Raw genomic sequence first — 27,276 nt, 5'->3', positions numbered from 1 at the left:
CCTCTGGGTCATCCTAGCTGGAGAAATGGATGTGTCTGAGGCCCCAGAGGGCAGAGCTGGGTATGTGTGTATGGGGGAAGGGGAACAGGGAGGAAGGGATGGCCATTTAAGCCTGGAACTGATCAGCACAGATGCCCTCAGAAGCCCAGTCCAGCCCGAGGTGGAGCAGTACAGGGAGTCCATGCAGGCCAGGGATTAGTTCCACAGTGAGACAGAGGACAGACCACTTCCTGGAAACTCCTGATCTCCATGGGTGCACAGGGCCCAGCGCCACCTACCACATGCCTCCCTCGCCTCCCTCGGCAGAGTCCCAGTGGCCCAGAGGGCAGCCCTGTAGACAGGCCTGCTTTTCGAGCTGCGCCCTGCTATCACTCCTGCCAGTCCTCAGGCGGGACGACCCAGGGGCCTGGGAGGTGGGATTTTGCCTTGGGTGCCAGGTTGGTGGAGCAGGGGTTGCTGCATGTGTGTGTCAAGTTCTTGCCTGCCTTCCTCCCGATTTCCTTTCCTTCCTCCCTCCCTTTGGCTCATTCGCCCCTAGTGGGGAAAATATCCAGCCCCCGGGAGGGCGACCCAAGTGTTGGGGAGAGCGGGCGAAGGTTAGGGCCGACCGCCGGCCCCCAGCCCCCTGCTGGAAAGCGCTGGTGCAGCCACTCCCGGGAGCTTCGCACAGTGACCAGGATGCAGGCAGGAGCAGCCTTGTCTCCATTGCTCAGATGGAAAAACCCATCATCGTGCTGAGCAGCCTCTAGATTGGTCTCCTTCCTGGTTTTCAGTGCAGGCCCTCTGGTCAGTCTATAGCTTCACCCAGCTGGAAGCTCCACAGCTGGGCAGATGCCAGTCAGGTGGGACATGCCACGCCTGTAGCCTCCATGCCCGGTTCCAGGTAGCTCCAGAGGCAGAAAGCTGTTTTCCTTTTAAGGGTCTCATTGGCTCAGTACTTACTATGTGCCAAACACTGTGCCAGGTGCTTGGCACAAGGACTTCATTTACTGTCACAAGAACCCCATGAAGGAGGTGCTGATAATAATCACTCATACCGACAAGGAAACTGAGGCTCCCCCAGTGACCTTCCAAAGGTCACACAGTTATTAAGTAGCAAAGATTGGGATTCAAGCTCGAGGCTGTCTGACCTCAGTGATGACTCTCTTCACCATTTCCCTGGAGGGCCCTATGATGGGCAGGGTGGTGCAGGGTCCTGAAAGCCTGTAGCAGTGCCCAAGGCTAAGGGGGCATGGAGAGGACCCTGGGCCTGTGTCACAGGGACTCCTGTGAGGCTCTGCAGGGACTTCTGACCCATGAAGGGGCTCCCACCTGGACCAGACCTCAGCCTTCCTGAGCCCCTGTGAAACAGGCAGCCCACTGGCTCCCAAACACCCAGTTCTTCCTAAGGAGGGGCCATAGGACCTACTCAGAAGCCTGCACTGCCCCCTCAACCCAAGCCAGCCCTTCTCCCTCCCTCCCTTTCAGCTCCTCCTACAGCACCTCTTACTGCTCAGGGACTTAGGGTACCTCAGATCCTTCTAGAAAAGTCAGCAAAGCCAACTGGTAAGAAAAAAAAACACATATACAGTTGCAGAAAATGTACACACAAAGCCATTTTTTTTTTAAACTCAAAAAAGGGCTTTTATTGTTTGTAACTCACTTCCTGGGAAGTTAATTTTTAAAACACTCTTATGGAGTCTGTTCATCACTTGTGCTACATTCAAAAACAACGATGCCAACCAAAACCCTCAGTGGGGGGGTGAACGCCCCGTCTGGGCTCTGACACGGGCAACGAAGCTGGGCCCACTTCTGAGCTTCCCAAGGGCGGGTCCAGTCAACGTAGCCCCCTGAAACCAGACACTCACAGAAACACGCAAGAAAAACTCTTTGCTCAGTGATTGGCTTTTAACTGGCCTCCCAATGACTCTATAAAAGTGTTCTTAAGAAAAGTACCGAATTATTTTTTAAGCCCTGGGTCACACTGCCTTAGTGCAGAGGAGCCAGGGAGAAATATGGACCCATTAACAACAGGCCACATTCCACTCCCAGCCTTAAACAGACACAGAAACTATATTACAGATGCATGTACAGCGCGAGACATGCAGGTGTGCCGTATGCAGCAGATGGGCACGCACATGCGTGTGTGCACGGAGGCGCCACGTACACCCAAGGCGCGAAGATGTAGCGGGACGAGGGCCCCTCTCCTTCTCCAAACAAGGCTTCTCCTGCAATATGGAACCCACAAAGATGGCTAAAATCCCTTGTCTGGCTCTGTTTTCAGGGGTGGTGTCTGAGTCCTGCATTATTTACCCTTGGGGGTCAACCTCTATGAGCGTTTGGTCAATAAACACCAAGCCAGCCAGCCAGACACTGATCCCAGATAGAAGATGAGTCTGCTCCAGAAGGGCCATCTCTACACACACTCCAGCACTCCTGCTCTGAACAGGCTGACTGTTGACTGTCCTAGGGGGAGGCAGTTGGCAAAGAGGCCTTCTGCCAGTGTGCCCACCCCTCCGGGGTTCTGTGTCCAGCAATGCCTCCAATACGGACAGTTTGTCCTCCATCGTAGGCATGTGAGGGCAGCTTTCGGGGTTAGATGGGTAGGACAGTGTAGGATCAGAGATTGGATTCCAGTTATTTCAGCATGTGCAAGGCCATAGCACTGCAGGTCCATGGCCCTTGGTTGGTGTTGGTTACTGGCATGTCCTCTGCAGCCTTGGCTCTGGGGAGCCAGGGAGAGAGGGAGGGAAGTTGGCAAGGAAGGTGTGGTGCTCCTGATTCAGGCCTTTGCTCAGAGCTTGATTCGGTTCAACCCATTTTCTGGATGGTCTCAAATGCAAAACACAATCCAGGAAGGTCAGCCCAGTCCATTTGGCTGCCAAATAATGGTGGGTTGTGCTGGGAACCACCCAAAGCTATAGGAAAGCTCGTTAGCTATTCTCAAGCAGGGCTTCTTCCCCACCACCCAGCTTAAAAACAAAAGTAAAAGACAACAAAAAAGGAATCTGAATTCTCCAATACTAGCCCTCTCCCCAGTGGGGCCCAGGAATACACTGAGTGGTCAGAGTCTCTATTCCAGCATCCTGAGTAGACAAGAGCTCTGGCACCACCACCCCAAGGTGGGCAGGGTCCTCCCCTCCACGTGCCCAGCCCCCAGCAGGTCTCTGAGGAGACCTCTGCAGTTGCACTAAGCCAGGCCTCCACCTGCCATCTGGGTTTCCTGTCTCCTGCCCTGGGCCTTGCCAACACCACGTGGGGTTTCTGAGGCTCCATGGGCACCTGGTTTTCCCACAGGATGGGTGAGGCCAAGGACAGCCAGGATGAGAAGGAAAGCCTTCTGGGAGCCCTGTCCCCAAAACCCCAGACAACACACATTCGAATCCTGTCCCTGGACGTGCGTGCTTGGAGGTCATGCAGCACGAGGGGGGAGGGGAGCCAGGAGAGGGGCTGCAGTCCCCAACCCCCTACCCGCAGGGCAGCTGTCGCATGAGGGCGGTGGACCTCTGGAGGCACGGGATGAGTGTGCTGCCGGGTGGCCCTGGGCGCATGCAGGGGCTCAGGATGCAGCCTCGTCTTCCTGGACGCCGGGAAGTTCCAGACTCTTGCCCCCTTCGCCACACCCTTCTTTCCTGTTCAGGGGACACCAGGGGCAGAAGGACCTAAGGGGTCAGAACATGCACTCGGGGGACACTCACACACACTCATGCAGATATCTGAATCACACAATCTCTCAAACCCCTCCCACACACTTCCCCAAGCTTAGCCTCCATCAGGCCCCCCTATATCATGCTCCTGGCTGGTCTCCCTGCCCCAAGCCTCAGTCCACAAACCTTCTGTGGCTCCCCATTGCCCTTAAATGAAGTCTAAACTCCCCAGGCCTGGCCTCCAGAGCCTCTCACGATCTGACCCAGCTGGCCTTCCGTGTTGACCTCAACCAGCCCCCAGCAGACCTGGGTAAAGGGGCTTCCCTTTTGCATTTCATTTCCCTTGTTTACTGGGAAGAGTCTACCTGTCAATCCTGGGATTCTGTTACATATTCAACAAATTCCTTTATCTGATTTGCCCTGCAAGACCTCTTTCAAAAATAACCAATGAATGGGTTTTGATATCTTAAAAAAGGACCAATATCCATTTAACTCTGCTACAGAGTTTCAACAATTATCCCAAAGTGTAAAAAACAGAGTCTACCAAGGACAAATGTTGGGATGCAATGATGAGGTAAAATCTGCTTTCAAAATTAAACCTCGAGGCTGGCGGGTTAGCTTACTTGGGAGAGCGTGGTGCTGCTAACACCAAGGTCACGGGTTTGGATCCCTCTACTGACTAGCCTCCAAAAAAAAAAAAATCAAAATTAAACTTGGGTCACAGACTTATAGAATTTTATACTGGAAAGCATGAAGCCCAACCTGCTCAACAGCAGTTTGCTGGGCACAAACTAGGTGCCAGATGTCTTTAGCCTGTGACTGGCTTGTCCCACCACTAGGGAGCGCTGGGCCACAGGCACTGAGCTAGCGTGACCAGATGTCCAGGTTTGCTTGGGCAGTCCTGATTCTGCCTATCGTCCTGGCATAATTATTAATAGCTTCCCATTTCACTCTCAAAAGTGACCCTATTTAGATGTCAAATTATATATGATCCCCCAACACTAAGTGCAACCCCAGCACCGGGGCCTGCCGACCTAAATGAGCTCAGGGAACCCCCTCCCTCAACCTCAACCCCTCACTAAAGAGATGGCAAAACCGCAGCTTGGACCGCCAGGCCTCTCCCAGGCCCCACACCGCACTCATCATGTGGACATCCCTGACTGCAGGCAACCTCTGGCAGGGATCAGGCACTCTCTGGTCCACTATGAGAGGACCCAGCACTTCTGAAGAGCCCACTTACAAGAGGGAGGCCTCACACAAAACCAGCATCTGGGCCCCTGGACAGGCACAGTGAAAGTACTCCTCCCTGAGAGGCCGGGGCGCCTGGACAACGTCTGGCACTCCCCTCACTGGGGAGCCCGCCTTCACCACAAAGCAGGCCACGAGGTGCACTAGGAGGTGGTGAACCCACAGGCATGGCTCGCAGTAGGGAGACTTCAGTAAACAGGGGTTCCTCTCCCCTGGCCAGTCAGTCAGCCAGCCTGTCATGCTCACTCGCTGGAAAAGCACCCACAGAGCACTGCTGGGCACACAGCCTCAGTGATGGCCGCAGGCAGCCTGGGCCACTCAGGAATGCACTAACACTCCCCCAGAGCCAGGGAGAGTCAGCAGACATGCCCCTCCCTCCACAGACGAGCCAGCCTTCTGCAAGAAGCGGACGTGAGGCCTGTCTGCACACCTCTGCCAGGCTGCCAAGGGCTTAGGGAGCTGCAGAGCCAACACCCCAGAGGGCAGAAGCGGGACCCAGTGGGAGAGTGTGATAACATCAAGCTTCCATGAGGAGGGGTCTTGCTGTCCCATGGGGGACCGAGTGAGCTTCTCAGCCCTGGAAGTGTGTGGGTGAGCGGTGCTGGGCTCTCTCACCCTGAACTTGAACCAGGCCTTGCTGGAGTGAAGCAAAGGCTGGCCAGGAAGGTCCTTTCTAGCCCCAACCAACCTTCAGGACAGGTACAAATGGGCCCTTACTCTGAGACCTGGCCACGTCCCCAGGCTCCAGGCTCAGCCTGCACAGCCCGGCAACAGTGAAAGTCAGGGCATGCACCTCAGTCCCCCCTGCCCCACCCCAGGGAGTGCCCTGCAGGCCTCAGCCCACTGGTACTTACATCATTAAGTTTCCTGGAGCAGACATGGAATGCTCTTCCCTCCGCGCTTGGGGCTCAAAGGGGTTCCCAAAGGAACGCTTTCTCAGCATGGACTTAACCAGGATCTGGGGCAACACATCAACATGAGGAACACAGGCCCCAGGCTCCCAGACATACCAGCAGCTCACACTCGGCCTCCGTTCCCACTCCCTGAGAGGCAGCTGCTGGGCGTCCCTGCTGAGGGTCGCGTTGCAATCAGCACAGGAAACAGCACAACAGCACGGGCAAGAGCACAGACGGGCAACGGCTGGGGGCTAATTCCCAGAGTGGCAAGGTGCCCGGTGTAACTGGTGCATGGAGAGCTAGGAGAGGGGCTGGGACCAGACCACAGAGGGTCTGCGACGCCAGGCTGGGAGCACGGGGAGGGCCAGGGCTGAAAGTGCCATCAGGAGACACCTTCTAGCTCCGGCGGGAGGGACGGTGTGGAGGAGAGGCCATGCCGGGCAGTGCAGAGAGGAAGCTGCTGAGGCCTGGGGAGATGCTCAGGAGCAGGGAGGGCGGCTGGGTGTGGTGCAGCTGCCACACCCTGGCTCTCTGCCTTTGTCCCTCCCCCACACCAAGGACAGCTCCACACCCTGCCCACATACACACAAACTCCAGCTCTCCCTCCCATGGGACCTCTTTTTCCACGGGCCTCCAGCAGAAGAGTGGCCCAGTATCTTGGCTGGCTGACCAGGCAGCCCTCTGTCCCCCGAGAGGGCCCAGCACAGAACAAGTCTTGGGCAGTGGATGCGCCCTCCTCGGGCCCTCCCAGGATGAGGGAGCCTTCCACCCTGCCCCTCTTACCACCGTGGTCCAGCTGGGAATGAGCTTGACCGAGTTCTTCACCTCCTCCTCGGTCACCTCCACCACGCTGCAGTGCTCCTCTTCCGAGGGAAGGGGCTCCTCCCCATTCTTGGTCACCCAGGGGTGCAACTGTGGAGGCCAGGAGGGTAAGGACGGGTCACAGCCACAGGCAGACAGACAATCAGCAAAGGATCCTGGGCATTCCACCAGTAATCACCTTGAGGTGGTCCAAAACCCACAAACTCAAAACCCAAACCCAATACATATGTCAAAACCTGAGACATACTTCTCAGCGTCAGTCTCTCCAGAAGGGGAAACTGAGGCCTGCTTTCTGTGGCCCAGCCCAGCCCAAGACCTCAAGCTCCCCCACCTTGATGTCTGGCACCCCAATTCTCATTTCGGGATTCTTGTCTAGCATTTTCAGAATCAGATCCTTGAGCTCCTCGCTGACCTCTGGCCTAAAGAGAGGGAGGAAGGAGATGAGGACGAGACGGTTGATGAGGGCCCCTTCCTGCCCAGAGACACACCCAACCCTCATTCCTCAGACAGGAAGACCCAGTTCCAGAAAGCAGGAGGGGCGCCCCTAAGGTACCAGGCCAGAAGAGAGTTTCAGAACCAGTACAGGGACGTCCTTTCCTGAGTAGGAGGTAAAGTGGTTTCCCTCCAGGGCAGAGGCCACAAATACAAACAGAGTTACATGGGTGCTGGACACCCCCCTGGGTGGCAGAGATGGTGAGGATAATGAGAGAAGCATCACTGATGGGACACCAGGGACCTTCACTCCTGCTCGCCATCTTATCCTTTCCTCCACCTGGGAGGTGGCCAAGAAAGATCCTCTCTCATTTGACAGAGAAGGAAACTGAGGCCCAGAGAGGTTAGCAGAGTGGTGCACAGACAAGTGGACAGGGATGGGAGACTCAGGGGAGGGAAGTAGCACCATCAGCCCCGTGGCAGCCTGGACTGTCTCTACCCAAACTCCAGGCTTCTTTGCTACCAACGCTCTCGGGGAGCCCATCTATCAAGACTGGGGAGGAGAAACCCATTCTTGGGACTGTTGACTCTGGTTTCCTCTGCTGTCCTAGATGCTCAATTGTTTTTAAAACTCCTGGGCTGGGGAGAATGATATCTCTGGCAGAGACTACAGCAGGAGGAAAGGCACAGAGGCAGGAAACTAAAGGATAAGGAGGAAACGGACGGAATCCAGTTGGCTGGTGCTCAGGGGGAAGGGAGAGATGTGGTGGCAGATGAGTAGGTAGCAGAACCCAGAGGTCCCTCAGTGCCAGAGTCAGGGCGTAGCCTCTGTCTGCTGGCTTTGGGAAGCCTCGGATAAGCTATAAGCAGGAGATATGGTCAGATTTGTTGTGCTTTATCAGGGTGGTCCTGGCCTGATTGTGTCAGCTGGCCCTTGGGGAGGCCCACAGCAGGGAGACTAGAGGGGAGGGGAGGGCTGAGGCTGAACTAGGCAGAGGGTGTAGATGGCAATGGAGCCCAGAAATAAGTGAGAGGTGGACTCGACAGGGCTTGGGCACGAGAGAGCAAGAGTCATTGAGGTCAACTCCCATTTCAGTCTCTGACCTGCCCCAGGCATTTGAGAAGATGGTAGGAGGGCCTTGAAAAATGAGGAGCCAGGCAGCTCAGGCCAGTGGCCACAGCAGCCAAAACCATAACAGAAGAACCATGGATAAGCAGAGACGCCTCCCAGACAGTATCCCTGGGCTCAGAGACTTCAGTCATAATGGGATGCGTGGGGAGGAGAGAGTGGCTTCCTGTCCGGCCCGACTGATTATTCTCCTCCAGAGCCTCCACCTTTCCTGGACTCCACCTTGAGTCCAGGGGCTGTGTGAGGCTGGTGCCGCTGACCCCAAGCAGACCTGCAGTCATCCCTGCCTGGGACTGGGGTCATCCCTGCCGAGTCAGTGCCTCAGAGTTCCCATCTGTACAATGAGATCTGACCCTGACATTTTGGAGACCCTCCTCTCCCTGGTTCCACCCCTCCATCTGCCCAGGAGACCCTCCCAGGGAACAGCACCCCCACCTCCAGATGTGCAGGCTGAGGTGGGGCCCTCAAAGGGCAAAAGCTCTGCTAAAACTCAGATGCCCCTTCCCAGGAGTAAACAGTAGCCCCCTTGGTCCCCAGGGTGGACAACTCACTCCTCAGGAAACACCACAGGCTCACTCTTGATCTTCCTGTGCAGGGCCAGGATGTAATCATCGATGAACGGGCACTGCAGGGTGAAGAGGCAGACAAAGGATGGAGGCCCAGGGCCGAGATTCAACCCATGCTGGGGGACAGGCCCCCATCCCTTGCTGGGCTTGCCAGTAATGGGAAGGACCTCATCTAACTTGTTCAGGGCCTGGCATATAGCAGGTGCTCAACAAACACTGACTGAACAAATGTGTCACTGAAGGAACTACAAGGCTTCAGCCACCTGCAGCAAGGACTCCACTCCCAGGTCCTGGAGTTTGGGACTAAGTGCGGTCACTGGAGTAGGAGCACCTGCAGGCTGGGATCTCGGTCATGTCTGTGTTGGATGTGCCCCAGGTCCAGCCTGACCCAGAGTAGGAATGAAGGACAATTTGTTGAATGAATGAACAACTAAGTGAATGTGCACTTGAACAAATGAATGAATGGCATTGAGGGACAGAGGGACAGCGAGCACTCTGGCTGGAGAGGTGGTAACACCATCTACACCTCCCCTTGTATGTCTACTGTCCCCAGACTCCTTCCCATGAATCTTTCCCAAGGGGACAAGAGAGAAAAAGAAAAAGCCTCTTCTCCCTCAGCCTTCTCTGAGCCAGGTAGGCTCTTTCAAAAGCCACTTAAGGACATGCAGGAAGGGCCTGCAAGCATCACCCATGCCTGGCTCATGGGGCCCAGCCTGCCACAGCTCTGCTAGCCCACCCAACACTCACCTTCCCATAGACAAAGCAGTACAGTGTGACCCCAGTGGCCCACACGTCCAAAGCCTGGAAAGAAACATGTTCACATCAGTCCCTCAACAGGCACCGCCACCCCTGCCCACCCAGCACCAGTGGGCTGTGGGAGAGGGCCTGCAGGGAACCTCGTTCCTCAGTCATGTATGCACTCAACAAACATGCCCAGAGTGTGTGCTCCATGCTGGGCCCTGTGCTGAGCACTGGGGACACAGGATGACCAGAACAAGGCCCTCACCCTCCAGGGGTGCTGAGTCTCCCTTGGGATAGGCCCAAACTAGATATGTTTCCAACTCAACAGGTTCAAAACCTCTTTTATCCACAGAGTTATAGCTGGTGCCCCCAAGACACAGATTCACCCCAGGAACAATGGTGTATATTGAACTTATATTCATTAAACTAGCTCTGACTTCAGGGATCATCCTTTCTCCTAATAACCTATGGGAGAAGCCACTGTCTACCTTCCTCCTGACACCTTCTTCCTTCCTTCCTTTCTTCCTTCCTTCCTTCCTTCCTGTGAAGCTGCCCCACTCACACCGCAGCCCTGTGCATGCCCGTCTTCCCATGCCATTGCTACAATTCCTCAGGGCTCCCAAGCACCAGTATCTACTTTCTCATGTGAGTGATTCTCCGTCTCTACCTACAGATTTCTGCCACAGATGCATCATGCAAATCCAATCAGGGGACACCAGACACATGCAAACTGACAACATTCTACAAAATAACAGGCTTGTTGTCTTCAAAAATATCAAGGCCAGGAAAGACAAAGAAAGGCTGAGGAACTATTCCAGATTAAAAGACACCCAAGAGACATGACAGGTGAATGTGGCAAGTGACCCTGGATTGGATCCTCGATCAGAAAAAGGAAAAGCTATAAAGGACAGTATCAGGACAACTGACAACATTTGAATAAGTTCTGTAGATTATATAACAGTCTTATCGATGATACATTTCCTGATTTTGATCGTTGTACTGAGGTTATGTAAGAGGATGTCCTTGTTCTTAGGAAATATCCACCGAAGCATTTCATGATAAAGGGGAATAATCTCTCCAACTTCGCTATCGAATGTCTCAGGAAAGTGTAATATGAATACATATAAATAGAGGACAAGATGACGGGAAAAAGCAAATGGGAGAGAAAAATTGATAATTAGTGATTCTAGGTAAAAAAAAAAATGTGGGATTTCTTTGTACTGTTCGTACAACTCCCAGACAGTCCCCCTGGGCTTACAACTTTTCTGAAAATTTAATATTATATCAAAAAAGAATTTTTTTTTTCCTTTTGGCAGCTGGCTGGTACAGGGATCCAAACTCTTGACCTTGGTATTATAAAGTGCACTCTAACCAACTGAGCTAACCAGACAGCCCATATCAAAATTTTTTTAAAAAAATCTGTATCTCCATCCCTGACCTCTTCCTAGAGCTCCACACCCACACCCATGTCCAAATGCTTCTCAAGCATCGCCTTGTCAGCAGGGTGCGGTGGGGTGGTCAGCACTGCCCGGTCAGAGCAGGCATGTGCCCCGGGGGACACGCTGGACAGCAGTAACCCCTTCATCAGAAAGCTTAGCCTACTGCCCCTGGCACTTGGAGGAAAGCCCAAACTTCCAGTCCCCCCAAACTCTGCCACCCACCCCATGCCTTTCAGTTCTCTGCACACCCTCTGGGCATCACCTACTGCTCAAATCCTCCCTGTTCTTTAAGGTCCACTTCAAACCCTGTCACATCCAAGATTTGAAAGGAGCCTCTGACTTCCTCCTAAACATGAGCTCTCCCGCCCTTTTCTCCATCTAGAAGGGCAGGCAGCAGGCCTGTATTGGCTCTGCCTGTTCCACAGCCCAGCCCAGAACCCAGCACAGAGCAACTGGCAGTAAATGTCTACAGGGGAGATTTAGGGCCATTATACTAGAAAACGAGAAAAGGCCAAAGTTGGGAGTTCATCAGGCTCCGAGGAAGAGGCAAATATGTCACTCCCTAGACATGAGGACCCTGGCACCCTCAGATTGGAAACTGAGCCACCGCTGCAAGCTGTTCTGTCCCTCCATCTGAACCTTGACCTAGCCCAGGCCCTGGGAGTCACCTTTCCACTGAAGCTCTGGCCAGAATCAGAAATAGCCTCAGGAGCCATGAACGCTGGGGTCCCAGCAGTGCTGGACAGCTGAGCGTCATTCCCTTCAAACTGGTTGCTGACGCCGAAGTCAGCAATCTTCACATGCCCATCGTCCCCCAGGAGCAGGTTGGATGGCTTGATGTCCCTGTGGATGATCTTCTGGCAGTGCACTGCAGAGAGAGGCAGCTCAAGTGCTGGCCTGGGGACAGCTGCCCAGGACCCCCCACCTGGAAGCTGGCTGGGATATCCCAGCCCACGCACATTTTCATCTTGTGAGGACCCTGGAGGACATCATGGCCATCTGCTCTACTGTGCAGGTGACAACACTGAGGCTCAGCCCAGGCTGTTAGCAGCAGAGCCAGGATTGGAATCTTAGGGTTGTTTGGACTCTAAGTCCAGTGCTCTCTCCATGACAATAAGGCACCTGTTTCTGAGGGGGGAGGTCAGAGGAAATTGGGGGAGGGGAGCTCTCCATAAGCTGTCTCTGCCCCTCCCATGGGAGTGCTGTCTGCAGGCCCAAAGCCCGTCAAAACCTTTGCCCAGTTCCATCCCCACCCAGCTTGGTCAAAGATGTCCCTGCTCTTGGGGCTAAGGGTTGGATAGTGGGGACTATGGTACCCTACAGAGGCACCGTCTCAGCCCTAGGGATCCGGGCTGATGGGGTTTCAGAGAGGAAGGGCACTCCAGGTCTTGGAACTACCGGGATGAACATGGCTGTGGTGAGGGTCAGCCATCTCCAGTAGGGTAAAGCCAGATCAGAAATGGCTCAGGAGGCGGGGAGCATGCCCTGCTTCCTGGGTCCAGCACTGCCAGAAAGGACCAGAGATGTCCCAAGCAAGAGAAGGCACTGACCCCACCCCACAGCCATCCACTTGTGGGCTCCCTCCTCAGCGAACACCTTCCTCTGGACCAACAGACCCAGGATGTTGGAGAGGAGGGAAGATAGAAAGGGGGAAGAAAGGGGAAGGGAGAGGAGGAGAGGAAGGCTGGGGCAGAGGCAGTGAGTGCCATACAGCAATAACTACAAAATCAACGGCCCTTTATTTGTTTTCTACTGTGTGCCAGGCCTACATGAGGCATTTGACACACTCAGAACACAGAGTCTCAGGGGCTGTATAACTGACTGTGGAAAGTGGTCTCAAATTCTTATCCCAATCCCTTAGCCTCTCCTCTGAACTCCAGGCTCTTTATCCATATGGATATTCAATAGACATCTCAATAGATAGATAGATAGATATCAATACATATACCATATGTCAATATATATCTCAATATATCGCAATAACATGTCTAATTCAGAACTTGATTTCCCTACCTGCAACCCCCACCAACAAAAACAAATAAAACAAAACACAAAGGCCCTGCTTCTCCCCCAGTCCTTCCATTCACTTAAAGGCATGTTACCAGTTGCCAAAAACCTTGGGATCATCCTCAATTCCTCCTTCTATCCATCAGCAAGTCCTGTGAGCTCAACTTCTAAAATATATTCCAGATCTGACTGCTTCTCATTACCTGCATGGCTGCCCTTGCCCCCACCTACAAGAACAAGGACCGGGCCTCCCTGACCACAGAGCCTGTCAGGGCACTTGGGGCCAGAATCACAAGGCAGGTCTTCAGCACCCCAGTGCCTCCTTCCACCCACCCGCCCAGCCCCTGGCACTAATCAGCCTGCTCCAAGGAAGCCCTTCACTGTGATTAGCTGGGTCTTGACAAGGCTTTACCTAGATGAGATCAGCTTGTTTGAAGGGGCAGGGAGGGAAGGGGAGGGGATGGCAGACAACAGGCCCTCAGCTGGGGAAAAGGGCCTAGAACAGGAAGGAGGTGGAGCCAAGTTGGTACAGGGTTGCACCCGCCACTGACCATACCGAGAGCAAAATATCTCCTTGCCATCCCATGCCTCTAGGCCCTTGCTAGGGACTTTCTGCACAGTCCTCCCCTCTGTGTGCCTCAGTTTTCCCATGTGTAATCTGAGGGCACTGAAGAGGCTCAAGCAGGATAAAGACAGTCCTGCTCCGGTCACTACAGGTCAAACCTCAGCTGGGTCTCCACTCTGTTCCCCCAGGGAGAGAATATGCTCCCAACAAACTAAGCTAAGCTTTTAGAGACACAAAGCATCCCTGGTCCCCAAACCATGTCAGAACCCTAGGAATCTGGGGGCCCTCTTCTCCCCAGAGCTGTCAGTCACCCTGTGCTGGCCACCCCACCTCCTTCACATCCCCTCCCTACTGCTGCTGCCCTAATCCAGGCCTCACCATCTGTCACTTAGACGGTAGAAACAGCCTCCTCCCTGGCTAGCTGGCCATCTCTCACCTCATATCCAGCCGCCACACAGCTACCAGACAGAGCTCCTAAGATGTAAATCCCATCGCACCCCTCCCCTACTCAAAGCCCTCCGGTCCTCACAATGCTGAGAGGATGAAGTCATGAAAGTCCTCCATGGAGGCATTCCCAGCCCTACTGTAGTATGGCCTGAACAGTGTTTCCCATATTGTCTTTCACTAATCACCCCCGGCCACCCAGTGGATGCATCAGCCAGATCACACTTCTCCCCATCCTCAAATAGTACATGTCCTACTCCCCTCTCTGCCTCTGTCTGGCATACTCTCTCCCACTTCCATCCCCCAAAACCTGGCCAATGCACTCCTACCCAGCCTTCAGGACCCTGGTCACAAATGACCTCTTCCAGGAAGCCTCCCCAGGTCCCCCAAAGCTCCAACAGCCCCTGTGCCTCCCCAGCCTCGACAGGCGTCACATACTGTATTACCTGCCTGCCTAGGTTCCTGGCCCTCCTGCTAGGCTGTGAGATCCTCGATGTGAGGGTTTGGTCTGGGTCATCTCTGTGCCCCCAGCCAGTACTTAGTAGTACTCATAAATGAATGAAGTGAATGAACGAAATGAATGAGTGAATGAGTACCTGAATTCCAGAGATAGAAGCTAAACTAACATCCTCCCTCCTGAGCTCTGAGCTCACCTTAGGGCCCCACCAGTTGAACCCACCCTGCCACCACCCACGGGCCCCATACCAGGACAGACTCTTCCTCCAGCAACTGGACATAAATCCCTTCCTTCCCACATCTCTTGAGGCCCTGCGGAGAGGCTAAGCTTGCTAAGAATTCGGCAAAGATACAGAGAGAACACCCGAAGCGCAGATGAAGGGACGGGGGGGGGGGGGGGACCAGGCACTGCGGAGGACCTGGCGCATGCCCAGGGAAGTCTGCCGCCACCTCCTCCAGTTAGGGAAGCCTTTGGCTCCGCCCCCCCTGCCCCGCCCCCGACTGGAGCTAATTGGCAGGTCAGCGCTGACTGACAGCAGCTGCTCCCAGCCTGCTCAGGCGGGGCTCTGCCCTCCCCAGTCCCCTAGCTTCAGTCCCGGGGGCAGACACCCCCCCACTCACAGTACTCGAGGCCCAGGATGACGTCCCGCAGGTACAGGCGAGCTTGCTCCTCGGGGAGAGGCTCGTCACAGGGCACTTCCATGACCGGCCTATGGAGAAGCATAGGGGGAAGGGTGTTCAGCCGGAATCAGGGTGTAAAAAGGCGGGCGGCAGGGGAAGGAAACGAGGTGTGGGTCATTCAGACTCCTCGGGACGCCTCGGGAGCCCTATGCTCGCGTGAGTCCCTAGAACCCAAGGTATTAGCTTTTTTTCCCATATAACGAAAATTTAAAAAAACACATAGGCATAAATATCCCTTTTCAATCATTATAATTTCAAATTGGCTTTATCTTAATTTCTGATTGGCTTGGTATTCCTTCCTCTAAGTACTTAATTATCTATAATCCCACAACTGCAAAGATGCCAGTTAGAGCAGTGTTTTCAAACTATACCCAGACCCAACAGAGGATCATAAAATCAACTTATTTAGTGGGTGGCAATCGCTTTTTTCCTAATGAAGTAGAATATATCAGAATATATCACATATAATAAAGATATATACTGTTTTGTAAAACTTTGGTTTCAGTTACAGATATGGATAGCATTACAGACATATATTTCTTGTTTTGAATGGAGGTCAAAAACATTTGAAAGCCCCGGAGTCTTAAAGGAACACCACTCCTTGACCCCCTCCCCAAATTGGTCTTTAGGAAGCCCTCCAGGCAGAGACAAGCTTCAGCCTGCATTCAAGGCCTTAGCAGTGAGGGTCCCAGTCCACCCACACCCCTGCCCACTACTCCACGTCAGCTACTCTGCAAATACCCTGAAAAGTCAAACAGGGCAGATGTGTGTTAGAACCCTAGACTACATCGGTGACTCACTGTGTGACCTTGGGCAAGCCACTTTCCCTCTCTGATCCTGTTTTCCCTCACAAATATGAGCGAATGGAGTCCCATCCACTCAATTCACAAGCTTGTTGTAAACCTGAAAGAACCCTTTGTGATTTGAATACAGGTAATAGTTGAGTCCCACCTCTACACTCTTGCTAAAAACACTACTTTCTTCTCCCTCTTCTCCATCCAAATCTTCCCAGTTCTTCAAGGCCTGACTCAAAACCCACCCCCTCTTCCAGAGACCTCCCTTACTATTCCAGTCTCACTGACCCACGCCAGCCTCCCAGACCGGTGCTCCCTGAGGGCAGGGCCTAGGTGTCTGATTTCTCCTAGAGCAGCAGACCCTTGGGCTGGGGACACAGGCAGGGAAAGGAAGGCCTGGATTAGAACTGACTTCCTGATCGGGACAGGGAACTCACCCCTTTCTCAGGAGGTCAAACACTAAAAGAAAAGAAAAGAACGTTAGGTGTAGCCAGGCTGGCAAAGCAGGTCCCTTCCCGTTCTGGAGGGTGGGAGGGGGCAGGTATGCAGGCATACCCAAGGGAGGGACAGGACAGGGGTCCCAGGATATCAGAGGGAGTAAATGGATGAGAATAGGGTCTGCTATGGACCCCCTCATCAGATCCTCATCGGATCTTCAGGTGCCAGGTTAGGACCATCAGCATCAGCATGGACCCCTTTTGCAGGGGGGAAACTGAGGCCCAGAGTAGGGCAGAAATATTCCTAAAGGTCATGGCAGATGGGCAGGTGGGATAGGGAGTGGAGACTAAAACACTGGCCTCTAATTCCTAAGCCAGCTCTTCTGCCCATTTGCTGAGGCCTTCTCTAAGCCTAGACCCAAAGCAGGCACAAAGAACTTAAATAACATTAATATTAACAAGGATAATAACTAATGAGTTTTGCATGTAATAACTCACTTACTCCTCACATCAGCCCTATGACGTAGATACCATTATTATCCCTGTTTTGTAAGTGAGGAAACTGAGGCACAGAGCTACCAGACCCCATATGGGAACCCATGTAGTTTTCTTCCTGCATCTACCTGAGTGCAGAGCCCAGATCTGATCCACTGTTTTGCCGATCACTGGGGAGCAGGGAGAGTAGGTTTGGAAATATTTGTTGAGTCTAACTGGACATTCCGGGCCTGGGTCAGCAAGGCTAGGCAAGGAATCCAGGGCTTGAGAATGTGTGTTTACCCTCTGCCCCCAGGTGGTAGGGTGCATTCACAGAGCCAACCTGAAGGTCTGGTGTGTTCCCAGGGAGCCCTCAGACTAGCCCTAGGTGAGCTGCTGTGGGAATGAGCTGGGTCACTCACCCAAATAGAGATTGTCCTCAGCTGGGTCATCCAGGACCTGGTCAGAGGGAGCACACATGGGGATGGGGCTTGAGGAGGCATGGGGTGGGGGTCCCAGGCCTCCTTGTCCTTGCCAGCCCCATGACCCCTAGTATGCTCTGCAGCCACCCCGGACAATGGAGTAGAAACTGTACAGTGCTGGACAAATGGGGCTCAGAAATCACTGACCCCCAACCTGGCCCACCACATGGCATCCAACCCTTCTCCTCTCCGGTTGTGATTAGGGGCTGGCTTCTCGCATCTGAGGCAGGCCCTCACCCCCAATGAGAACTTGACTACATCCCTGACCAGCCTGAACTGACCCCTGAAGCCTCCCTGCAGCCCCATCCCAAGTCTGGCCCTGCCCTCAGAGGCCTCAGCCACATCTGCTCTCTCAGCAGGATGCCACGGTCTGTGCTGAGCACCCCCCAGCAACAGAAGCTGCTAGCACAGGACTCAGGCGCTGGTTCCCACCTGCTCACTGCCACCTCCTACCTCGATCAGTTTGACCACATTCACGTGGTCCAGCTTCTTCAGGATGGCAATCTCCTGGTACACCCGCTCCAGGGGCAGCAGCTGCTTGACTGGTCCTCCCTGCGCAGCCTGAGACCCTCTTGGGGGAGGGCGACCTGTGACCAGGATGGGGAGTCAAGCCCCTGTTCCAGGTGGCTGGGCCTTACCATGGCCCCACAACCAACCTCAAGCAAGAATCTTCCAACACATGGTCTTGTCTCAACCCACCAAGCACATTCTATCTCCAGGCCTTTGCTAATGCAGTCCCTCCCCCAACCCGCTATTCCTAACCAAAACTAGCTGGTGACTGAGGTCTCCTCCTTGGTCCCCTAAGGCTAGGAGCTCCCAAGGACAGGACCAGACAGATACATACGTGGAAAGCCATACTGCTTCAGTAACTTCTTTTTGGAAAGAACTTTCATTGCCTAAGGAGGAAGGGACAAAATTGTCACTGTATGCAGCCACGAGGGGCTAGAACAGGCTTGTTGCATCTGAACTGAAGTCCAGAAAGGCAAACTGTGCATCTGTCACTGGCACTGAGGCTGTGGCCCAGGTATGCATTAAGCTGGGTTAGGAGGTGGCCACACCTGAGTCTAGGCCTTCCCCCTAATCCCCCAACACGCCTTTCTGGAGCTCTCCCCCAAGAGGAATCCAGCCTCTGCTTGCGTATCTCTAGAGTCAGGAAGCTCATTCCCTTTGCATACCCCTAGCGACTGGGAGATCACTCCTTTCAGAGCCAACCCTGTCTTCTATTTTCCCAGCACAATTTCTGTCCCACCCCCAGGCTTCTAGGGCTTAGCTCAAGCAACACCTCCCTCCTGTCCCCACACTCACATAATGTCTGTCTTCACTTTCATTGTAGGCCAGCCTCACCACGCCATAGGCACCCTGCAGACAGGCATTGGTCAGTTCCACCTAGACAGGGCAACCTCCCCCAGAACTAGCTCAGAAAATGGGGAGCCTGAACAGCTCTGGTCCATCCTCCTTAATCCCACCTCCACCCCCCACCACCAGCTGGCTCATGGGCATAAATTTCAGGCAGATGAGGAGGGGACTCCTGTGCCCTGGTAACTGCCCCTGCCTGGCTCAACACAGCTCCATGCCTCCCTGTGTCCCTCCTTGTCATCCATCAAGAGCCCTGGGGAGTCAGGAATCAGGAGTCATCTCCCACCCTCTTCGGGGTACTTCCTACAGAGGACAAACCTTCCCTCATATGCAGGTTGGGGCCTTCCTGGCTCTGTTTCACATTCCCACCCATGGAGGAGGAAAAGTGCCAAGCAGAGGATCCTGAAGTCCCTATTGCTCTTGGCCTGCCCCAGTCCTACCTTGCCAATCTCACTCTGCAGCTTGTACTGGTTCAGCTGCACACAGTCCTGGGGAGAAAAAAGGAGAGCATCAGGTACAGCTTGATCCAGAAGTGGCACTGCTCTCATCGCAGGGGCCTATTCAGAGCCCAATCCTAGCCCCAGAAACCCTCATCCCCAGACTCCCAGGTCTCACCAACCTTTCGAGTTTGCATGGGGAAACTTGGTGGTGCTGTCTCCACCATAAGTGATGAGAATTCTTGGATAATATTTGAAAACACAGCTGGTGGAGCCATGGCTGTGCTTTGTCCCCTAGGAGGGGTGAAGGATAAACGCACTAATTCCTGCCTAGATGCTGGGGTCTGGCAGACACCAATCTGTGAGAAACCCATGAGCGAGGATTTCCAGAAGCAGCTGAATGAGAAGGTCTAGAGTGCAGGGACAAGAAAGATGAGGGAGCCTTGGGGACAGAAGACTGAGCACAAAAAGCTTAGCCTCTGACATCTGTAGACTGCTCAGTAGCAAAGTTCACTTTCAGATCTAAGTTGCAAGGACAGGGCCGGCAGGGGCCCAGAGGCTGGAAACATGCCGACAGTTTGAGTAAGAGCAGACTGTAAGAGGCAGGATTAAAGGTGAGGGGCTCAAGCTGGGGAAGACTAGTGGGTGGGGACACACATCATCTACATTCAAATCTCCAAGAGGACTTCTTAGGGGACAAGGGAGGGACCAATATCCCAGGCCTGGGCTGAGGGTAGGAATGGCAGGACTTATAGGAGGCAGCCTTTGATGCAGACAGAGCTCCCCTAAGTAGGAAGAGGCCATACTGTAGTGAGCTCCCCAGGTCTGAGGGTGTGCAAACCAGGGCTACATAGCTGTGTGGCACAGAAGGGGACAAGAAAGGGTCTTCACTGAACATACTGAGTGGCTCATGAGCAACCCCTAGCTGTACCCCACCAACCTCTGCATCTGAGATGGCCACATGGTGGGACTCGATGGTGGGCCTCCTCCAGGCCCGTGGCGAGATGTGGCTGGCAGGCCCTGTGGCATAAGGCCCAGCCTGGGCTTCCAGGCAGCTTCCCGCTGGCCGCTCCTGCAGGGAGAACTTCCTAGCTGAGAGGCTGGGCCGGGCTGGGAGGAGTCTTGAAGCACTGCCGGGGATCACAGAGGCAGCTCTGGCCCGTGGCGGAGGGTCCACACCATTCCTGGCAGGCTCTGGGCCACCATCCACCTCGTCCAAGTGGGCCACGTCAATAGCTGCCACCCGTTCTACCAGCTCTGCCCGAGGGTCCTGGCAGCAGATGGCCGGGCCCCCCTCCATGGCCTCAGTTGAGGGGATTCTCTAGGTAGCCTTGCTGGGAACCTGAGAGAAGAGGGCAGAGAAGGCTTCACTCCTGGATGAGAGGCTTGCCACGGGGCAAGGAGATAGGATCTAGGCCCTTTTCACACTGTAGCCACAACCCTGTGGGTCCCACCTCCATGCCTTTGCCTTGGCTGCTCCCCCTGCCTGGGATGCCAGCACCCAAACTCAGGTCTATCCCTGCTAATTGAAGGAATTCAAGGAACCCATCTGACTCTGCTACATGCCAGCCCTCTAGACCTCAGTATCCCCACCTGTAAAACAGACACAGTCACTCTGCCATGCTGGCTTCACAGGGAAGCAGAGAGAATCTGATATTCTGGAGTCAGAACAGACAGACCCAGGCAGAAGACTGGAGGCCCAGCAGCACTAGGAGGGACAGAGTCCAGGGTCAGCTCAGCATGCAGCCCAGTGACTCAGGAGCCCCGCCCCTTGACAGCAGAGCATTCCAGAGCTGCCGCCTGAAAGCTGAGCTAGGCACTGGTGATGCTGCAGGCCTACCCACCTCCTCCAGGAAGGTCTCCCTGATGTTCCAGCACCACCACCACCCTTGCCCCCATCCCTCTCACTGCATCCAGAAGATTTCCCTGAGGCTCCAGCCTCTCTCACTTCCTCTCACCTTGTCCAGGGCCACAGGGCAAGTCTCCCATTAATCCCTTCCCTGCCCCAGCAGAGCCTCCAGTCTAGGGCAGGGTCCATAGGGGAGAGACGGCTACTGCTTCAGCGGCTGTCAAGGGAGGCTCCACTGTACTAAAAGGTCATTCCTTATTTCTCTTATTTCTTGATTTTTTTCTTCTAATTTGTTCATGTGGCCAAAATATTTGTCGCATCTACTCATGGAAGATGCTCTCCCGGGCCAGCCTCACAGCACCCCCGCCCCTGGTCCCATTGCAGTCTGACCCCCAAACTGGGTTCTAGGCCAAGGAGTAACCCCAGTATAAGCCACAAATCAACCCCCAGCCTCAAACCCAGCTGAGCTTAAGCCCTCCAGTCCTGACCCTGGGCTATACCCTGACCCCAGCAGAACCCCGATACTCGGACTGGGACGCCATCTGCCCAGGCTGAGCACTGGCCCTTTCCCAGCCCGATGTGCCTCCCTACTCCTGGGTCTAACTCAGCACCTTCTCAGAAAAAGGAAGTGAATGGACTTCTGACTCTCTGCCCTTCCTGCCTGGTGGTAACTTCCTCTGTCCCCACACAGGGACTTTGAGAACACGGGCCTCACGTGTGTAGTGCCTTGGTTTCAACCCTCATTCCCCCATTCCCTTGCTTTGACAGATGTCAAGGAGGCAGGGCTGGCTGGGGTCCTCTAGCCACAGAGGAGCCTGGGCTGGGCTCCAGTCCTGCTTGCTACCCTACCATGGGGCCCTGGGCAAGCTCCTCCCCAATTCTGAGCTTCAGTTTCCCCATCTGTACTGTGGATGCAGTAGCTTCCCAGAATCACTAGGCTCACAGCAAGGCTTGGAGGTGAATTCTAGGTAAGGGCATGGTCCAGGTCCCCACTGTGCCTGACACAGTGTATCGAGGGAATGGAGGCCTGGAAGTAGTGGAGCTGGTGTTGACATGCAGAAAGGAAGGGAAAAGGGAATCCAGAGTGGCAACAGGAAGACATGGAGGCTGGACCTAGAGGAGTGAGAGCGAGTTGGTGAGGCTGGAGCATCAGGGAGGCCTCCCTGGAAGAGGTTAGAGGGGGCAGTGAGTGGAGTTGAAGCTTTAAGGAGGCTTTAGAAACCAGACCACTTTCAGGAAGAAGAAAGCCAAGGTTAAAAGGAACCATCCAAGCCTGGCCAGGCTCCTCTCTGTAGCTGGCCCACCTGCTACCCCTCCCTCTCACTCAGCAAACCTTGTTTCTCCCATCAGAATATAAGCTTCACGAGATTAGGGCTCTTGTCTGCCTTGTTTCCATAAAATCACTGGTGTCTTCAGCAGCACTGGGCACATAATAAGAGCTTGATAAATATTTGTTGAATAAATGAGTAGTTGCCATAGTGATCATTACAGCTCTGTCCCCATTAGACAGATGAAAAAGCAGCCCCAGAGAGGGGACTCCCAACAAGCCTCAGCTCCCAGCCCACATCACAGGATGAACATCAGAGTCAGGAGCTCCTGCCCTCTGGCCCCAGGCAGGGACCAAGAGACTGAGAGCCACGGTAGTCAGAAGCCACATGCTGCCCTGGCCCATAAAATTTGCATATGATTTCCCTGGGGTTGCTATCCCAGCAAAAGGCCGTCTCTTCCTTTAACCTTTAACTCCCTTCCCCACTTTTCTCCAATAGGGGGCCCAGCAAGGGGCAGGGAAGGGCCTGGGGTCACACAGCAAGTCAGGGCAGAAGCCTTCCTGTTCCAGCCCAGGGCTCTGTTACCTGGGTTAGTGCCCAGGCTCTGAAGCCAGGCTGCCAGGCTGCGTCACTTCCTGGCTATGAGCCCAGGGGCAGGTGACTTCACCTTTGTGCCTTAGGTTTTCCACATCTGCAAAATGGGGCTTACAGTGGGTCTCACCAGGCAGTTGTGAGGTGTAAAAGAGTCAGTGCCGATAAGGGACTCGGAACAGTGCCTGCCACTAAGGAAGCTCCGTAAAAGTGTGTTTTTGTGCTGATGTTGTTGTCTTTGCCTGGGACACGCTGTGGCCCAGATGGATGCGCGGGTGGTGGAAGGCGGCTGTGAGGGCTGACGTCAGGCCCTCCATCCCTCCCTCCCTCCCTCCCGTCTGGATCAAATTCAGGTGACTAAGCAGCCAGGGGAGGCCCGAGGTTCCTGCCGCGTGTCCAGGCGACAGGGCCTGGTGCCCAAGGCTGTGCATGTTTGGGCGTGTGTCCACGCCTGACAGAATGCGTGCGAGCAGGGCTGTGGGCCTGGGGTGACAGTGTGTGTCTATATGTGCTGTGGCTCCACACACATGAGCGCATCTGCTTGGAGACAAAAACCTCAGTGTGGTCTAGGTGCGTGTAAAGTGTGCTCATGTGTACACAGGCCCCAGGATGGGGGGGTTAGGGTCTGCAACCCCTGGGGGCGATGGGCGACTGATTCCAGAGGTCAACTCTGGACTTTCCATAGTCACCTGTCCCACCAGCCTGGGGCTGTCTGCTGGGCTAGGCTGGGCTGTGTGTCCCAGGCAGAGCCAGCCTATCTGGGAGCTCACCCAGCGGGTCTCTCAAGGCCCTTCCCAAGCTGAGGCCTTAGTAGACATTTTATAGAAACTGACTCATCAGCTAACCAGGAGCCACGTGGGCAAACAGAAAGATGGACAGACAAGCTAGGACCCAGGCCCAGGGCATGACAAGGACTACTATGGGCATGGGGAGCCTCCCAGGGCCCAGCCTAGTCCCGCGGCCAAGAAACCATACTCAGGCCCTTCCCCGCTGGGAAAAGCTATTCCAGTCCTGTGCTCCCAGATTGGAGTTATGCTGCCTTGGACAAGTCATTGAGCCTCTTGGAGCCTCAGTTTTCTCATATGTGAATCAATCGGATGGCCACTATCCTGCCAACTCTCCGGGTTATGGAAGGAAGCCAATGAGGTTGTGGACACACAAGCAGTTTATGCCATAGCGATGTGAGGCTGGGATGTGTCTTTGTCTAGAAGCCACCCAGAGGGAGCCTCAATGTGCCGGGTACAACCCTACATCTGCCCCTGGCTCCAGGATGGCAGGCTTCTCTTCCCAGGCTGTGCCCTACCTCCTCAGTGTGCAGCCACTTCCAAGGGATGCAGGCCCCTGGCTTCAGATGCCCACTTGGCCTGGCCTCCTCCTCAAGACGATCCCGTTCTACCCCTGGGTCCCTCAAAGAAGGTCCAGAGCAAGACAGAGTAGGCAGACTTTGTCATCATCTATGCTGGTTCAAGCTGCCCCACCTGGGGTAACATCAGACACCAGTCAGGCCTCATTCTGAGTTCCAGAAGGCTGCTATGAGCCCCAGGACCAGGCAGAAAGGATGAGCAGAAGGAAAAGCTACAAGCAGGTGGTGGCCACCCAGGCTAGACACAGAAGGTGGTCCTAACATCCCTGGGCCACCTCCCCAGAGCCATGTTTACACTCCTGACAAGCATCTCCACGGCCCTGGCAACGGGTGCCCTCCACATCTCCCGCCCCTGCCAGGGATGACTCAGTCCCCTCAGGGGAGGCCCGGGTGTCTGGCGCCAAGTCATGCTTAAGGACATCTGCTGTGAGGACACCCCCCTCCCACCATCCCTGGGGAGCCCCCAAGCCCCGAGGTGGGCTCTGCCTGACTGGGTGCAGTTACCCTCAGCACATCTTCTTTGTCCACTTACGGAGGCTGACGGTCTCCAGGTCTCGTCCTCTACCTCTGCCCCTCCTTGTCTTCCACACCAGGTCTGCACCTCCAGCCCAACTCTTTCCAACTGCCTCCTCCCCCTCCACGTTCCTGGATGGCTCAGCTCCAACAGGGTCCCAATGCAACCCAGCATCTTCCCCCAAACCTGCTCTTCATCCTCTGTCTTCGTCGCAGAGAAGGGTACCGCATCCTCCCAGTTCTTCCCAGACCCAGGCCAGAAATGCAGGGACCCTCTTTGTCCCTCATCTTGTTTCGCCCATCCTTGCTGCCCGCCCCCCGCCGACACACACATGCGTGGACTCTCCACTCCAGTTGTACCACACTACTCGCAGCTTTCCAAACTGCAGAGTCTGTTCTGCTGCCAGGCCTTGGTACAAGCTGTGTCTTCTGCCAGGAACACACCTCCCTCTCCTTTGCTGCGTGGAGGACAGCTCGGACATCGCCTCCTCTGAGAGCCCTCTCTGATCTCCCCACTGCTGGCTAGGGAAGTTCGCTAAGTTGAACCCCCTAAAAAGTCCAGACTCTGACCTTCACTTTCCCTTCCCATTGCTTCCACCCCATGGGTCTCCCTGCCTCCAGGCCCATCCCACCCCATCCTCCACACCAGCTGCTAGAGGGAGGATTTCTAACATGCAAATATGGTCACAGTTCTCCCAGACCTGGCCTTCCAGGAACTTGGAATCCGGGTGACAGAGAAGCAAGAGGCCTAGCCTCAGACCGGGGGCCTCACAGGCTAGGGAACAGCCAGAGACACAGATTCCTGGGACGCCAATCCAGAGTCACTCATTCATGCAGCAACTATTCATCGAGCACCTGCTATAAGCCGGGAGATAAAGCAGAGAACCAAAAGGACAAAGTCTCTGCCCTCACGTCGTTTAATTTCTAGTGGGGGCAAGAAGCAACAAGCAGGAAAGCCAGTACTTATATGAGACGTCTAGCGGTATGTGCTATGGAGAAAAAAACACAGCTGTGTGAGGGGGATCAGCTGGGGGGTTCTACTCATACAGTATGGTTCAGGAAGGCCTTTCTGATGCAGGATCTCAGCAGACATCTGAAGGAAGTAAGGGAGCAAGCAATGTGGACATCTGGGGAAGAGCGCTTCAGGCAGAGGGACCGGCAAGTGCAAACACCATGAGGTGGGACAGTGCTTGCTCTTTTTGAGGAACAGCAAGGAGGCTGATGTAGGTGGAGGGAGTGGAGGTGAGAGGCACCTGATGGCACCAGGAATTACATCTGGAGAGAAGACCCAGTCGTGCAGTGTGCTGGCCTCAGGGAAGGCTTCCTGGAGGAGGTGAATGACATGGAAGCTCTCACTGAAATCACTGTAGGGAGAGGATGGAATTTCACACCGCGCATAACAGACAGCCGTTTCCTGGCTGGGACTCAGGGCTTGGTTTTGGTGGGGAGTTTTGTGGACAGAGACCAGGCCTCCAAAGCCAGAAGAGGGCTTTGGGTGGGGGAGTAACTCAGCTGGATGAGGTTTAAAAGGACTCTTCAGGCTGCTGTGGGGACAGAGGGTTGAGAGACCAAGTACGAGGCAGAGGGTCCCCAGAGTATGGGCCTAGGACACAGTGGGTGCTCAGACTGTGTGTGCTGAATGACCGAGTGCATGGTCTTGGGAAAGCCAGTGCCTCTTCCCTGGGATACTTGAGGACATAATCTGTGTGCTTCTCCCACACTTCCGTGCCCACCTGGCAGATGCACAGCCCTAGCCCTGTGGGAACTCGCCAAGCCACAGTCCTGTGACCTGTGACATAAACTCTGCACACCCGGTAACACCCTCAAGACGCGCACACACCCACACCCCTCCCCTGACAGGCGCACGCCCATGTCCGCGTGACCCGCCCTCACACACCACTCCGTCTGTAATGCACCCTCCTCACACACACAGGCACACTCCTGTGTCCACGTGACACACGCACACCCGCCTCCAAACGCCACACACAGGTCCCCGCGCACGTGTGCACCCTCCAAGCCACCAGTCCTGTGCCTACCGGGGCCCAGAAGCCGCAGTGCCCGCCTCCGCCGACACCCCCCGCCCCCAGCCAGGGGAAGACTGCGCAGCTAAAGCCACACGCCGCATCCGTCCCATTCATCAACCCCCCGCCTCCAGCTCTTGAAGGAAGCCTCGTGGGAGGGCCGTGGGAGGAGCGCTCCGCGGAGATCCACACGTGGGTGCAGCGGTCTGGGCCCACTCCGCATAGACACGGCCTCCACCGGGCGCCGGGGAGCGGTGGCTAGTGCGCCCGGAATGGACGCAGTCCAGTATCAAGGCGGGGCGCCCGCGCAGATGCGGTCCCGGCCGCCGGCGCAGACAGAAGCAAGCTCCGGGGGGCCGCCGGCAGACCCGTCCCCGCAGACAGAAGGGGGAGGATCCCCGCATGGACGAGACCTGCTGCCTGGCAGACGCGACCTCGCCGACCACCCCACCCCGCGGCAGGTTGCGAACAGATGTTCAGACGTTCGTCCCCTCCCGCTGCCCGCCCCAGGTCCCATCCCCGCCGACCCCTACCTCGGCGCCAGGCGGCAGTCTCCGCGGCCGGGCGGGCGGCCAGGCTCGCTCCCGCGGCGCGCACCCCGCCCCGCCCCGCCTGCCTCGCGCCCGGCCGGGAGCGCCG

At 55.1% G+C, this 27,276-nt stretch overlaps 1 protein-coding gene across 3 annotated transcripts; it reads right to left on the bottom strand.

Moving 5' to 3' along the window:
- Positions 1-1,596: 1,596 nt before the first annotated feature.
- On the bottom strand, positions 1,597-20,374 carry CAMKK1 (calcium/calmodulin-dependent protein kinase kinase 1, alpha). Of its 3 annotated transcripts, XR_550218.1 has the most exons (16): positions 19,973-20,374; positions 19,036-19,083; positions 18,545-18,598; positions 18,084-18,135; positions 17,693-17,826; positions 17,180-17,216; positions 16,284-16,305; positions 14,993-15,081; positions 11,568-11,767; positions 9,467-9,520; positions 8,705-8,778; positions 6,924-7,011; positions 6,554-6,682; positions 5,729-5,832; positions 3,451-3,611; positions 1,597-2,207 (listed from the first exon to the last, which is right to left on the bottom strand). XR_550218.1 is itself a non-coding variant. In XM_008568772.1 (15 exons), exons 1-15 carry the CDS (start codon positions 20,330-20,332, stop codon positions 3,539-3,541), a joined length of 1,518 nt encoding a protein of 505 aa, XP_008566994.1. In that variant the 5' UTR covers positions 20,333-20,374; the 3' UTR covers positions 1,597-3,538. The 3 variants fall into 3 exon arrangements, 2 of the variants coding, with proteins under 2 accessions (XP_008566994.1, XP_008567003.1); XM_008568772.1 differs by having other exon boundaries at positions 1,597-3,611; XM_008568781.1 differs by lacking the exon at positions 18,545-18,598 and having other exon boundaries at positions 1,597-3,611; positions 19,973-20,350.
- Positions 20,375-27,276: the final 6,902 nt, after the last annotated feature.

This window comes from Galeopterus variegatus, unplaced genomic scaffold (assembly GCF_000696425.1).
Source record: "Galeopterus variegatus unplaced genomic scaffold, G_variegatus-3.0.2 Scaffold25, whole genome shotgun sequence".
Taxonomy (NCBI): Eukaryota; Metazoa; Chordata; class Mammalia; order Dermoptera; family Cynocephalidae; genus Galeopterus; species Galeopterus variegatus.
The sequence above is the reverse complement of the archived record's forward strand: the minus strand, read 5'-3'. Positions and strand labels throughout refer to the sequence as shown.